The 15,853-nt window shown below is 35.6% G+C and overlaps 1 protein-coding gene across 1 annotated transcript in view; it reads left to right on the forward strand.

Moving 5' to 3' along the window:
* Positions 1-15,853, forward strand: part of LOC149780110 (protein arginine N-methyltransferase 7-like) — a 60,433-nt gene that overhangs the window by 39,871 nt on the left and 4,709 nt on the right. The window contains exons 10-13 of the mRNA XM_089936884.1: positions 4,948-5,031; positions 8,987-9,124; positions 11,417-11,653; positions 12,137-12,297. Of these exons, the coding sequence (XP_089793010.1) occupies positions 4,948-5,031; positions 8,987-9,124; positions 11,417-11,653; positions 12,137-12,297 (620 nt within the window). The remainder of the gene's footprint in view (positions 1-4,947; positions 5,032-8,986; positions 9,125-11,416; positions 11,654-12,136; positions 12,298-15,853) is intronic.

A 15,853-nucleotide genomic window follows, 5' to 3' on the forward strand; every position in this document is an offset into this window, starting at 1 on the left:
GTTTAAACTAGGCTAGAATCAAACAAAATGGGAATTTCACTTACTATCACAATATGGTGGTGGTAATTTTACATGCTTGTAAGTGTGTAGTTACATTATACACATTTGAAATAGAAATAAGAAAACGACATTAGAATTAAACATGATACTTGTTTTCTCAAAAAATTGATATCAACCTGATTTATAGGTGTAAGACTGTTCCCTTGTTTTGGCTGATATCTTGATTTTTTCTCAGATCAGGATGAGTCTTGAGAGTTGCATAAATTTGCCGTGAAAATGTGATGGGGATTGTAGGGAGTCATCCTATTTTTGTTGGTGAGTGCAGCCAGCTCACCAGTAAAATACAACCAGTAAATGGATGAATATTTCAGCTGAGTATTTTTTGTAGAACTAGTCTACACCTGCATCTAGTTGGAATTATTTGATTTTCTTCCCAGTTCATATGCACAAAACAGCATCAGTTGTTGTTCTTGTAGGGTTTAATGCCATTTTTCAGCACAAGATGGGCTATACATGGCGGCCAGTAAAATGATGGAGGAAGAACTCGGGGAAAACCCCGGAAAGAACCACCAACCCACGAGACGCTACTGACAAGCTTTCTCACATTGGCAAAACAGCATCAGCATGGCAGAAAACCACATAGTTAAAAGGGTAATTGGGTGTTAAAGATATCAATCAGGATCTTTAAAATGTAATTAAATACGGATGGTTGGAGCAGGAAATTGATAATGCTGACAGTTTATTTTTTAAAGTAAGTGTTTATGGAAAGGCATCCTGCACCTTGTTTCTGAAGTACATGAATTATGCTTGACATATAATCAGGGCATTAGACAGTGATATGGGAATGAATATTCATGCTATGTGGGAGTGAATGTTCATGCTATGTGGGAGTGAATATTCATGATATGTGCGAGTGAATATTCATGCTATGTGGGAGTGAATATTCATGATCAAAAACTGAGTCAAGGAAGCTGAATATAGTCAGCCAGATGAGTATGAACTTAGATTAATTCATGGTTTATTAATCTCTTTTTAGTCCCAGACACAGTTTGTCTATAGTAGATTTACATTTTTTCCATACATTATACATGTTAGGTGCCCTTGTGTTGTTTCCTGCACAGTTTGTTAATAAATGCATGCAACGATGTGTCCACAACTTTTGTATTTTCTGAAATGTAAATTATAGACCTTTAGGCGCTGCTGGTAATTGTTGTCTGTAGAAAACTATAATTGTTTTGCAGTGTCCACCTCATTGGGTTCTAAATGACATTGATGCGTGTCTTCAGTATACATTATGCTTATCTTTGAATATATACAAGCAAGTTTGAAATAGTGGCACTTTGATATTTAGAAAACAATGCTTCATTGACTTGACCTATGTAGGCCATCACTTGATCTATGTAGGCCTTCACTTCATCTATGTAGGCCATTACTTGATCGATGTTGGCCATCACTTGATATATGTAGGCCATCACTTGATCTATGTAGGCCATCACTTGATCTATGTAGGCCTTCACTTCATCTATGTAGGCCATCACTTGATCGATGTTGGCCATCACTTGATATATGTAGGCCATCACTTGATCTATGTAGGCCATCACTTGATCGATGTTGGCCATCACTTGATATATGTAGGCCATCACTTGATCTATGTAGGCCATCACTTGATATATGTAGGGCCATCACTTGATCTATGTAGGCCATCACTTGATCTACGTAGGCTATCTCTTGATCTGTGTAGGCCTTCATTTGATCTATGTAGGCCATCGCTTGATATATGTAGGGCCATCACTTGATATATGTAGACCATCACTTGATATATGTAGGGCCATCGCTTGATATATGTAGGCCATCACTTGATATATGTAGGGCCATCGCTTGATATATGTAGGCCATCACTTGATCTATGTAGGCCATCGCTTGATATATGTAGGGCCATCGCTTGATATATGTAGGGCCATCGCTTGATATATGTAGGCCATCACTTGATATATGTAGGCCATCACTTGATATATGTAGGGCCATCACTTGATATATGTAGGCCATCACTTGATATATGTAGGGCCATCGCTTGATCTATGTAGGCCATCACTTGATATATGTAGGCCATCACTTGATTTATCTTGGCCATCACTTGGGGGCCTTTCTTTTCATATAATTTTCAATTGAACATTGCAGTAGCCCAGTAATGGTCACTTTATAGTTTGCAAAGTTAGGCTTGACCTGCTACATTTGTATATTGTCTTGCTGAGTTTATATTTACATAGTCTGTAATATGGGCAGGACTGAGCCCAAGCAGTTTGAATGCATAAAGGGTATGGATGATAACCATAATACATGTACAGCATGTGTTGAATGACAGTTGGAATATATATGCCAAATATACAGTGTATGGATGGAGAGTCAGTGGCCTGTTGTCCTCGATGGACAGTGTACACAGAAAAGGAAAGCGGATAAACACATTTGAGAGACGAGGATGTCTTTAGCATTGATGCTGATACCATCTCAGTTAATAAATTGCTTATCGATAAGTATGGCAAAGCAGAGAGCTCACCAGCACCATCTTTGCCACCTCAACTGACAAGATTTTTTTGGCAGTATCTATTGGCCCGATGCCTAAGGTGTATAATGGCCAGTCTTCTTTCCTTTGCCAGATACAAGCCAAATCAAGAGCAGGCCATTCCAAGTCTGGTACTGACTTGCATGATATAAGTAGGAACCAGTTTTGTGTATGACATATCCCATAACCCACCCTGACATAAGGAACTTTACAGTGTTATGGAGGATAAGATGTTCCAGTTCAATCACAATCAGGCTAATAGTCAGATTACAGTATAACCTCATTAATCTGGACACCTTTATTTCCAGTGAATATGTCTGGATTAATGAGTTTTCCTGATAATTGAATCATGCACATTTTTATTTTATTATGTCATCATATCTTATATTTGTACATATATTTGCTAGCTGTACATGTACTGTATATTCAATAATGGTTGAATAAATTAAATGAATACATCAGTTAACATGTGTTTATTTCACTTTATTATAACATGTACTTGTACATAAATATTGGTATTAAGGGTAATGAATGGGCAAATAAACAGCCAAGAGTCAATATACTGATTTCAAATATTATATGTGTTGGCATGTTGTATAAACTTGGCAAAATATATGTAATGAGAACTCCACAGGCAAGCTTCATGACATCAAACCCATCATTTGAGAGTGGTGTCCATCATCTAGAACACATTGTAGAGATGAGGTGGTATTGTGCCAGTCACAAACAGGATATGCATTCCTGACTCACACATACCTCCGGAAGGGTGAACCTTGACCAGTGTACATACTTTATCAGTGTCCAGTGACAGTGCAGTATGTTTTTTATTGAGAGTATCGACATTTGTCCCATGACAGTAAAGTTTATTTATGTAACATAGAAACTGTATTATGATGGACCACCAGAAATCTGAAGCTGTATATAAGGATTTTAGTTTTTACCTTTATCTTTTTTTTTTATATAGTGTAAAGAATTGTAGCATCTTTACCTTTGATGTTTTATATGTAGTTTTACATGTTTACATTATTTGGAAGGGATTGTCTTCCTAAAGTCATTTGGCAGTTGTTTATCTTTACAATTTTAGAAATTTTAATCTGCACAATACAGCCAATATTGTGATGAAGTACAGTTAAACCCTATTGTTAATACCAAGTCAGAAGGAAAAGAAAAAAGCCAAGCTCTATCTCTGATGAGAATTAACAATACCATATCTCCTCTATAAGATGAATCCAACTGCAAACTGCACGGACCCAGATCTGCTGTTGCATAATGTGCCAGCAAATCTGAGTCTGTTTATTGGTTAGGAATACTCAGCAGAACAAACAATGTAGACCCTGATCTGCAGGTACATTATGCTATGGCAGATCATGATCTTTGTTGTTTTCAGTTTGACTTGGCTTATAAGTGAGTACAGACAGTATACTTGGCCAAATTCTGCACAGTTATTGCATTTGCAGAATAATGGGTATCCCAGGTTAATGTGGTTTCATAATTGGACCTACAAGACTGGAATAGTAATTATGACTTGATCTGTGTGGTAAAAAGGTTTGGGCAGTGTACAAGCACTGTACAAGGTTTACATAAGTGATATAACTCTTGTAACCTATAAATGAACGATGAATAGACTAAAATAACTTTTCTTCGAGTGGACAACTGTAGGTACTTGTTTATAAGTCAGGTCTGACCAAGCTGCATAGACTCATCTCTGCCATCACATAATGCACCGGGGCCCCGAGTGGCCGAGTGGTCTAAAGCGTTCTCCGTCACTGATCACTGCCACCTCACCTCTGTTTGCGTGGGTTCGAGTCTCGGGCTCGGCCAATGTGGATATGTGAGAAAGCTTGCCGGTAGCTTCTCGTGGGTCGGTGGTTCTTTCCTGGGGTTTTCCCTGGTTCTTCCTCCACCATTAATACTGGCCGCCATGTATAGCCTATCTTGTGTTGAAAAATGGCGTTAAACCCCATAACAACAACAACAACATAATGCACCAGTACTGACAAAGTCTATGCAGTTTGAGAGGAGTATTCAGTAGAACAAAAAACCTAGACCCTGATCTGCAGGTGCAGTATGCAATGGCCAAGCATGAGGTTGGCCTTTTGTGAATATTCCACCAAAAGATCAAATCAGCACTTCATTCTGGGTGACATTTTTTGTTGTTGATAAATATAAATTAATACTAATAATATTAACAGCAAAAATTGTCTCATTGTTTTCTTGCCTTTTTAGCATTTTGCATAGTATATGGCGGACTGACAAAATATCAAAGAATAATAAAATTATATTAGGCATCACTTGTATAAAATTAAGAAATGCACCAAAAGCTTCAACTTCATTTCTTGATTGCAGTAGGTTATAGTTAGATGATATATTTTATTTGCTGATTTCAGAACATAAAATCAGACAGTGTATGTCTCTGTGTCAGCGATGGGAGTTTACTTCCATTAATAGCAGCCAGACTTGGAGCAAAAAAGGTAAAACTAGTGCAGCCTTCTGCATGCTTTTCAAATATTTCTTATGAAAATTAGAAACACTTTAATTTTAGAGCAACTGCAAACATTACCCCCTTCCCCCAACAAATCTTGTTCAAGTCCAAAATGTATTATATTGTGTTTCTTTCCAGTGTGATTGCAGTCATAATAGTCAAAAAGAACACTGCAATTTAATCTTTGCAATTTTGATCTTTAGCCTCCTCCCAGGGACAGGTGAGGTAGCAGAAAATATATATGCATATTGTACTTAGCCACACAAGTTATGTACCAAGTTTTGTGAATTTTAATGCATTAACTTAAGCATATATAGCGTTATCAATGTACCAATTTTATTTCAGTGCCCTAGTGACTTTTGCAACTAAAGGTTGTAAACGATTAGACAGTGGTCACAGTGCTGTGTATCCATCATCCATCACGCATCAAGTCGTAAGGTTAAAGTTTTTTAAAAGGGCAGTATCCATAGTTTTCATTTGTGGCTCTGACTTGCCCGAAATTTATGATGGAGAAGGAACATTGCCTAGTGGTTAGAAGTTAAGTAGGTCAATGGTCAGGTGCACAGAAAGTCCTTTTTCAAAACTATGCACACCTTTTATATTATGATGTCCATCAATCCATCCATCTTTACCAATTTTGCTTCTGTACAGTAATTCCTGATCTCCACAATCTTAGGTTACCAAACTTTCTGGGTGGATTGCAGTTGGGTTTTGGAAGAGCCTTTCAGTTTCCAGATCAAAAGGGCAAGGGCACTGTGGCTGAAAGAAGAAAAATGGTCTAACTAAATAATTAAGAGTTTTTCATTATCTGTAGTTTCCAAACATTTTGGTTGGCTTGCACTTTGGGTATGGAAGAATCCTGAAAATTTTGGGACCTGAAGGTCAAAGACTAAGGTCACTGTGACTGAAAGAAACAAATAGTTCTGCACATTAATATTAATTCAACATAAGACACCTCACTTTAACAGTTCCTTTTATTATGTAGGTATGGTTATGAATCACATTACATTATATAATGCTATGTATAATGTACCCCAGTATAATGTACCTCGTAGTAATACCTATTTAATAGACAGGTGTGGTCTTGGATCTCATGTTATTTAATACTATGTATAATGTACCCCATTATAATACAGTTCCATTTATAAGACTGATATGGTCTTGGATCTCATGCTGTTTAGTACAATATATAATGTACCCTAGTATAATTCACTTTAGTTTAATACCTTTAGTTAAATACCTTTTGTTTAATACATTTAGTTAAATACCTTTTATTTAATACCTTATATAAAGCAGGTATAGTCTTGGATCACTTAGCATTATGTATTACTATGTATAATGTACATAGTGTAATGCAGCCTGTTTTATAAAGCAGGTATGGTCTTGGATCACTTAGCATTATGTATTACTATGTATAATGTACATAGTGTAATGAAGCCTGTTTTATAAGGCAGGTATGGTCTTGGATCACTCTGCATTATGTATTACTATGTATAATGTACATAGTGTAATGAAGCCTGTTTTATAAGGCAGGTATAGTCTTGGATCACTCTGCATTATGTATTACTATGTATAATGTACATAGTGTAATGAAGCCTGTTTTATAAAGCAGGTATGGTCTTGGATCACTTAGCATTATGTATTACTATGTATAATGTACGTTAATGTACATAGTGTAATGCAGCCTGTTTTATAAAGCAGGTATAGTCTTGGATCACTTAGCATTATGTATTACTATGTATAATGTACATAGTGTAATGCAGCCTGTTTTATAAAGCAGGTATAGTCTTGGATCACTTAGCATTATGTATTACTATGTATAATGTACATAGTGTAATGCAGCCTGTTTTATAAAGCAGGTATGGTCTTGGATCACTTAGCATTATGTATTACTATGTATAATGTACATAGTGTAATGCAGCCTGTTTTATAAAGCAGGTATAGTCTTGGATCACTTAGCATTATGTATTACTGTGTATAATGCACAAGGTGTAATGCAGCCTGTTTTATAAAGCAGGTATGGTCTTGGATCCCATTACATTATGTAATAATAATATCTACAATTTATCCCATTATTATGTACCTCAGTATAAAACATTCCCATTTTTAAAGGCATTTATAGTCATGTACCTCAGTATAACATAATCCCATTTATAGGCAGGTATGGTCATGGATCCCATTACATTATGTAATGGAAATACATGTACTGTGTATAATGTACCCCCATATAGTGTACTTCAGTATAACAGTTCCATTTATAAGCCTGGTATTGTCATAGAAACCATTATATTTTATAATAGCAGTACTGTGTATAATTTACCTCAATATAAGGTGACTTTATTTAAGATATTACACTTGTATGGTTCTCTTGAACCATGTTATAGGGAGGGAATACCATACTTAAACTGGTCATTAGTTCATGATAACCCATATGCAAAAGACTAATAGCAATGTGCTGTTGTAAAAGGTGTCTAATTGAAGCTTATTCCTATAATTGAGAATATTTGATAGCAATTTTATATTAGCAATTTTATATTTATATATTTTACTTTAGATGTACATGTTCTCTTTTGAAATATGACAAAGCTCTTATATTTTAAAAAATTGGCAATTGTTAAAAAGTTTATTTGCCCCTTTAATTGATTTTTTTTTTTACTTTTGTGACTGCATTAGGCTGCTGCACTATGGATATTTTACAGCCTTGGGCTTCGTTTAGCTTGTATTATTATATGCTCATTTTTTTGGTCCGTTAAGTTTACATTGTCAGAATCCTGCAGTATTTTAAGATATTGCACTCATGTGCACTTCATAATGCACTCATGCGATTGACATGTGTGCCCAATAGTGTTTTAGGAACTACTTTACAAACAAATCATGATCACTCATGTAGTAGATGCTGTACGTTTTGGTTGATTAAATTTGTTTCTGAATTAACTAAAGCAGATGTTTCGTGGACTACCACATACCAGCTGCTTTGCCACATTCTGCATTAACTTTTTTGATGCAATGTTTCAGATTTAGGCTAGCAATAGATGCCAGACAGGTCATAAAATTGCTGGGTCTGTACAAATAACATGCAAGTGACAAGGCATAAGCTGTCTTCTTTAGCTCGGAATAAGAATGGCAAAAATATACTTAAAGATTTACATCCTGAATTTCCTCAGAATGTACTTACTAAGTTCTGCAAATCTGAATTACAACAGCCATGTCATGGGTTCTTAAGCTTGATTACACATTTCGAAATTGTACTGTAATTTTGACTGTATGTTCCAAGTGCAATTACATCCTCCTTATTGCACTCAAAATGAAAGAAACATTATATTCCAAAGTGTCTTTTTGATGATTGCAATTGAAAGACTTTATGTTTTTCCTACATTATGATTTCAAACATTCAATCACAGAACAGAAACACACTTGCAAATGTCAACACACTGCTCACTCACTGCTGAAATTAGATGTACAACATGTAGAATTGACACAGATAAATCCAGTCATTATCACAAAATTTAGCAGAATTCATTCCAGACTAAATGGAAAAGTTGTTGTAATGTGCATTCATTCACAATATGAATCTAAATTTCAATTTTAAGTTGACCAAAACACCATTTTTTTTCGAAAGTGATGTTTAGTGCATGACTAAGTTCAAATTTATCTGGGCAGAGTTATGTGTGCATTAATAATGTTGTGTACTGATGAATCTGCACTTATGTATTTAGTTTAGAACATGTCATACATTCAGTTATTTTGTTTGTTCTTGTGTATTTTTGTTTATATAATTAAGCCCTAGGTAATGAGTATATAATAAAAAGGTTAATGCATTTGTATGGGAAAATATGAACTCCCAAGGTCATGCAGTTTATCCGTCTGAAAAACTTGTTCACATTTCATATATGCAGCAACCTATAAATACTACATGTATTAGTAGTAACATTTTTGCTTTTCAGGTATTTGCATTAGAGCCCAATCATCAGTGCAGTAGGTTTGTGATGGACTTTGTAAACCAGAACAATCTGCAGGAGAGGGTCACTGTGCTGTGCAAGAGACCTGAGGAGGTCACACCACAGGATCTTTGTGGCTTAAAAGTAAGGGCATGTAGCATCTTGTATTACAGAAATTTATATCCTTTCTTCATGCATTCAAACAGAACACACGAGTAAATAGGAAATGACTATTTCACAGAACGTAATATCTGTTATGCCAAGGTTTATTCAAGATACTCCGCTCAATTACTGGAATGTGGCAAGTAGGTCGTTGTGACCTCCCACTGTATGTGATTAGCAGTGCCCACTAAGATGAATAAACCCATCAAGTTTTATGACTATATACAACAGTATCAGAGAAACTGAGCTTGCTGCAAAAACATGGATTCCTATGACAATGCCATTGGAAAAGTGACCTCTTTCATATTTTGATTGCAGTTTCTAGGCAAGACAAAAACAAATAGTTTGGTTAAGGTTGCATTTGGCACAGTGATACTTTCGGCAAGCATTTTCAAAAACAGTCCGGTAATAAGATTAATACATGCAGATTCCATGCAGTTTGCCAGCTATGTTTCACAAGTCTATTCAAGAGTGGAAAATAAGGAAGCCACAAGCAAAATGCTTGCCCTGAAATTATGTGGATGCTGTGAGGCAACAAGTTTTGGACCCATTTTTGCCTGAAATGATTGAAATGGGGCCTAAATTTGAGAAGTCATCATGCTTGCTTGATATTTGATGAGGCTGTGGTCAATTTAATATTGCCAGTGCAGATGGCATGCAGTTAATTAAATGTTTATAAAATGAATAATAATACATGATAACTTGCTTGGATTTTGTCTCCATTGTATGGGATTTATACTCCATCTGTGACACTATGAATTTTCTGATCAATTATCACCAACAGATAAATCACTGCAGTGGCCTAAGTGGTTAGAGTGTCTGCCTTGGATGAGGAAGGTTGCAGGTTTGAACCTTGGCCAAGAGTCATACCAAAGACTTATAAAAATGGTACTAGCAGCTGCCTTGCTTGGCACTCAGAATTAGGAGGTTAGTGTCAGGACTGGTCTGCCTGGTGTCAGGGTAATGTGACTGGGTGGGACATGATGCTACATGTCTGCGGCATGATGCCCAAGTGCTGTCACTATAAACTGCCACACTGCAGACATCATATCAATATGACTGGAAAATTGTTAAAGCTACGTTAAAAATCAGATTACACATATACACATTCACCAACATACATGAGGACTCAACCAATACACAAAATGAACTATGTTATGTACCATATGTACTCATAAGTTGAACCCAACTGCAGACAACAAAAACACTGATCTACTGTTGCATAATGTCCCAGCGGATTAGGGTCTATGTTGTTCTATTAATTACTACTTTTTTAAAACAGCAAAAAAGACCTAGATCTGCGGGTGCATTTTGTGACAGTAGATCTGGATCTTTGCAGTTTGCAGTTGAGTTGACTTCTAAGTGAGTATATATGGTCAGTTCTTTAAAATACCAACCTAACATCTGGATTGATAGGAGCTATTCAATTCTGTTGTTCCCACGGCTAATTAAAAAAACCTTCAAGACACAGAGATTTCCTGTGAAATCCTTGTAAACTCAGACAACACAGGAGTTTATGGAGACAGCTTACTTTGTTAAGCAGGTGACTGCTACATACATGATGATAATTTTGTACAATATGACAAGACCAAGACAATCAGAGTGGGTAACCTTAATATGGAGGTGACTGCTAATACAGTAACTTCCTCCAGGGACTAGTAATACATGTTTGTATATACATTCCTGCATACATACTTATGGTCAATCCATAAATAACACATTTTTATGTAGTTACTTATCTGTCAAGTATACATACAAACATACATGCATGTATGCATACATACATATTGTCTAACAATAGACTCATAAATAGTGTTTAAAAATAGACTCATAAACGTGTTCAACAACTGAATTGTTAATTGCTCCAAACAGTAGACTTATAAACAGTGTCTAAAAAAAGGATCCAAGATAAAGTTGTTGATTTTCCAGTAATAGCTTGTATGTTTATAGATTTTAGTAAGATTGAAGTTGTTTATTTCTAGACTGAAATTGACACTTGCAGGGGGTGGGTTTCAACACCATTTTTCAGTACATGATAGCCTCTACATGGTGGTTAGGATATTTGATGGAGAAAGAACCTGGGATAACCCCAGGAAGAACCACTGACTCACGTGACTTGACACACAGACAGTTGAGATTTGTGAGTGATCGGTAAAGGCAAGTGCTTTAGACCACTTGACCACTCTGGGATCCATATTGAAATTTACTTTCATAAATTTGATAATGAATTTTCTGCATATGATTAGTGTGACTGGCTTCTATTTGTTGTTTCAGATCAGTGTTATAATAGCAGAACCAGTCTTTCAGTCATCTGTTTTACCATGGGATCATATATATTTCTGGTATGCTATAGATGAACTTAGAGAGCACATGACCAGGGACTGTAAAATATTGCCAAAGAGCATGAGTGTCAAGACCATTGCTGTTGACTACACTGATTTATGGAAGATCAGAGCACCTGTTGGGATTTGTGAAGGATTTGACCTTAAGATATTTGATTACCTAATTCAGGTAAGCTAATACATCTGCCATGATTTTTTAAATTTATTTTAAATATAAAAAATTTCATAACTTTTATTTTATTTATGTTTGTAAGAATATTTCATGCACAAAAATGAAGTTATATGTCACAGACTGACATAAAGAACTGATTCATTTCGGTCCAAAAATGCAAGATTCAAAGAGAAAAGTGGCTTTTAACTTGTAAGACAATAAAGTTCATTTTTCTTAGCAATAATTGATTATTCAGTGTCTTTTTTAATCCTATTTTATTTACTTTTGGTCATTTAGCTTTTTTCTGGCATATGTGTTGTGAAATATGTGTTAATTTTTTTTCTTGGCAGTAGCTTTTTTCCCCCTATTTTTAGGAATTAATCAGTTTTGATTTTTTGTGTTTATTTTTACTCCCAGATTTCATGTTTTAGGTGTGGAGGATTTGTATTACTATTATTTGCTCATTTATCGTGCAGTTTATTCTAATTTTAACTCACATAGGAAGCAATAGAGAAAATTGATGCCCATGTGGAGCCTCAGCCCTTATGGGAGTATCCATGTAGAGCCCTTAGCAAGGAGTTGGAGGCTTTGAACCTAGACTTCACAACCTGTGTTAAAGACCATGAAAACCTCACCAGAGAGTTGACTATGAAAATAGAGAGGTTAGTAGTGTTAGTGAAATACCCCAGGAGACTAATCTGTTTGTTCAAAGTTGAAAGAATTCAAAAGCCTTTTTATTCAAATTATCTATTGAAAAGTCAAGATCTTGAAAGTTTACCTGTTCCATGACTTAAATACAGGACACAAAAACTTCACTTTTCATGTTCCTGAAGATTGGTAAGTGGGTTGGAATGATTGACCTTTTCATCACAAGACAGTAGATCATAGTAACTTTATTGTCCTTTGTCCTGCAGGAGAAGTAGACATTTTTCAAATCTTTTTGAGGCCTGAAAAATTATTTAGAAATAAGTCTTTTACTATTTTGTCAAGCAAGCAGTTGTAATACCCCAAGACTCAGCATGGCATCTGCACAGACAAAAGACCAATACATTTGGAAGTAGTAGTAAATATATTTATTTGATGGTAGACTTTCCATATTAATGACATGACATTGCACATTGAGATGTTACCCTTAACAGTTAACTGTATTGTACAAGTGAAGAAATATTTGAATTGATGAGCAGACTGCATGTTACATGCTTTTCATATGTGGCTTCCAAGCCTGCCAGCTTTCCAGATAGTGTTGGGTTTTTTTGAGACTCCAAAAGTGTGTTTTAATAGCCGTAATAGATTACATGCTACTGTTGAATTGCTTTCCATTTCCAGGACTCATAGTCCCCATTATTTGTATAGGTTGCTAGATTGAGCATCGTCGAAAAAGATTCCACACAGCTATCCCCCCCCCATGCCCAGCACATGTGCACACACTTACATAATCACAACACACAGACATCAAATAAAAAATACACTTTAAAGTTCTTTCTTTAGGGGCTGACCATATAATTTTCTGGAGAGCCTGGAATTTCTTTTTAAAGAAACTTCTGACCCCAGAATAGTTGAAAAAGGACGCTTGCTCTGATTTGTAGAAAACAAACAAATTCTATTAATCATATTAGTTGATGTAAAAAAATTATCTTGAGATAATTGAAGAAAATATATCCTGGTTAGAAAGAAAATACCAGGCTTTCCCTACTTCCTAGAGATTAAATAGTCAGTCCCTTAAATTCCACTTTACAGTGGAATGCAGCATTAACTAGATTAAATAGTCAGTCCCTTAAATTCCACTTTACAGTGGAATGCAGCATTAACTAGATTAAATAGTCAGACCCTTAAATTCCACTTTACAGTGGAATGCAGCATTAACTAGATTAAATAGTCGTCCCTTAAATTCCACTTTACAGTGGAATGCAGCATTAACTAGATGCAGACTGTGTTACTGTTAGTAGTTTAGTGAGCAGTTTGAAGGTCATGCTAATGTCATTGATGTTTATCTTTACACTTATTAGAAACTGGATGGTATTAGTGTTCTAATCCTGGATGGTATTACTAAATAACTCTGTTGATGGAAGTCGTACACTCCAGAATGACTAATGTCGATATGGTGTTTTCAGTATAAAATTTTCCCCAGGGCTGCAGTGCTTCACAAAGTCAAACTCACTCAACCAAGAGTTCTGAAATTTAGTTTTGCTGGGTTTTGCTCATTTCACAGATGGCACAGCCTTCTCACAATTACACTTGTGTATGCAGGGTTTCCACACTACATGGAAATTGTGAAAAAGTTGGAGAAAATGATAATTTTTTTCCCGACCATGAAAAGTCCTGGAATTTCGCAAATACTGATTAAAGTCATGAAGAATCAGGGAATTTTCTGCCACCACTTGACGCCCAAAACAATCACGTAATTGAGTCGTAACTAAACTGATCATGGGTTAAATTTATCGAGTTCTAACCAGAATATTTGAAGGGTGCAGTATGGATCATTTGGGTGATTGCAATAAACATATATGCTGAGTCAATCCAAACGCTTAGTTGATTAGATTCATCTAGTAGAATTTTATTTTCAAAGTCAACTCGATATCCATATCTTTCCTTACGTGGAAGGTATGAAAACTAGTCTAACGTCACAAGAGGCCAACATGGTGGTGGCAAACCGTAGCTGCTTACCGCATGAAATTGATATGAAAATTGTGAGTATTAAAATCATTATGTCTTTAATCTGCTGAAAGACAAGATAAAACTACGGCATTAATGAAATGTGACCTGGTACTTGCGATTTGCATTGCTAGTCGCATGAGTACACATATCTAACAACCCACATTTTCAAATGATGTAGAGAAAAAATAAAATATTTAAAGGAAAGTCTTATACAGATTGTAATAAAAATACAATAACGACAGAACACAAAATTGTCCATATTTATATATTCCATGAACAACTTTTTTGTTGTATAACACGACTACCACGTTGACATGTGCTTTCTGTTTGATAAATCAGACTTGCCAGATTGCTGGTTTTTACAGAATGTATCTGACTTTCATTTAATATAATTGAATTTCTATACAACAACATCAAAATGGAGTTTGTTGTTGATATCATGTGACGAATGAACTTCTGATGTCGTCATTTGAGCTTCGTGAAGTGACTAGTAATAAAAATGATGAGTACTGGGTCAGATATCATCAATGCCATAGTTACGTCTAGTCTGTCAGTGGATTAAAACATAAAGATTATAATACTTGCTATTTCTGAGAAAGAAAAACGATTTAAAGCAGGTATGAGTCGATATAACGTAAGTGTTGTGATGTGATGTGATTTGGATTTTTGACGTAGCTTTAACAATTTTTCAGTCATATCGCTATGGTGTCTGCATTGTGGCAGTTTATAGTGATGTCTAGCACTGGGGCATCATGCCGCAGACATGTAGCATGATGTCCCATCCAGTCCCATTATCCTGACACCAGGCCAACCAGTCCTAACACTAATCTCTGAATGCTGAAACCCCACTGAGGCAGATGTTCATACCATTTTTGTAAGTCTTTGGTATGACTCTGCTGGGGTTCAAACCCATGACCTCCCACATCCGAGGGGGATGCTCTAACCACTAGGCCACCAGAGCGGTCTGATATAACATAAGTGTAATTTTTCTAGGCCAGCTGGTAAACTACTACCTTATATCACTACCACATGGTGGTGTCCAATTCCAAATTTTCGATATTCAATTGCAAGGACCCCATACAACCTAAATGTCCAAATATGAAAAATGGGGTGGGAATATTAGGAGGAAACCCGGATTAGAAAACGGACTGCTATTCGTTTCAAACCAAATTTGTAGTCCAAATTGTTGAATCTCAGAGCTGAAATGAGAAATTGTCGTCCCTTATATTATAAAAATGATTCGAGCCCCTGTATCAATGCAGGTTTGGGGACTGGTTTAACAAATTACAAGAAGACAAGTTGATTTTACTGAAAATTAAGTCCTTTTTTATACAACAGTTTATAATTTTGAAGGTCTTTTGTCAAAATTTAAATCAACCCTTTTGAAAATGTTTTTTAAATGATGGATTTTTAACCAGATCGTCTTAAGGATATTCGGTTGTTTGGATAATCTTGTGTGGGATTTTATTGGCACAGATAAATTCAGGGTTAAACTCTCTTTGTTACAAGACACATTTCTAATTATTTGCATTTATTGTTTTTTTTAAATACTGTATATATATA

This window comes from Sinohyriopsis cumingii, chromosome 16 (assembly GCF_028554795.1).
Source record: "Sinohyriopsis cumingii isolate HCF-2022 chromosome 16, ASM2855479v2, whole genome shotgun sequence".
In the NCBI taxonomy this organism is placed as follows: domain Eukaryota; kingdom Metazoa; phylum Mollusca; class Bivalvia; order Unionida; family Unionidae; genus Sinohyriopsis; species Sinohyriopsis cumingii.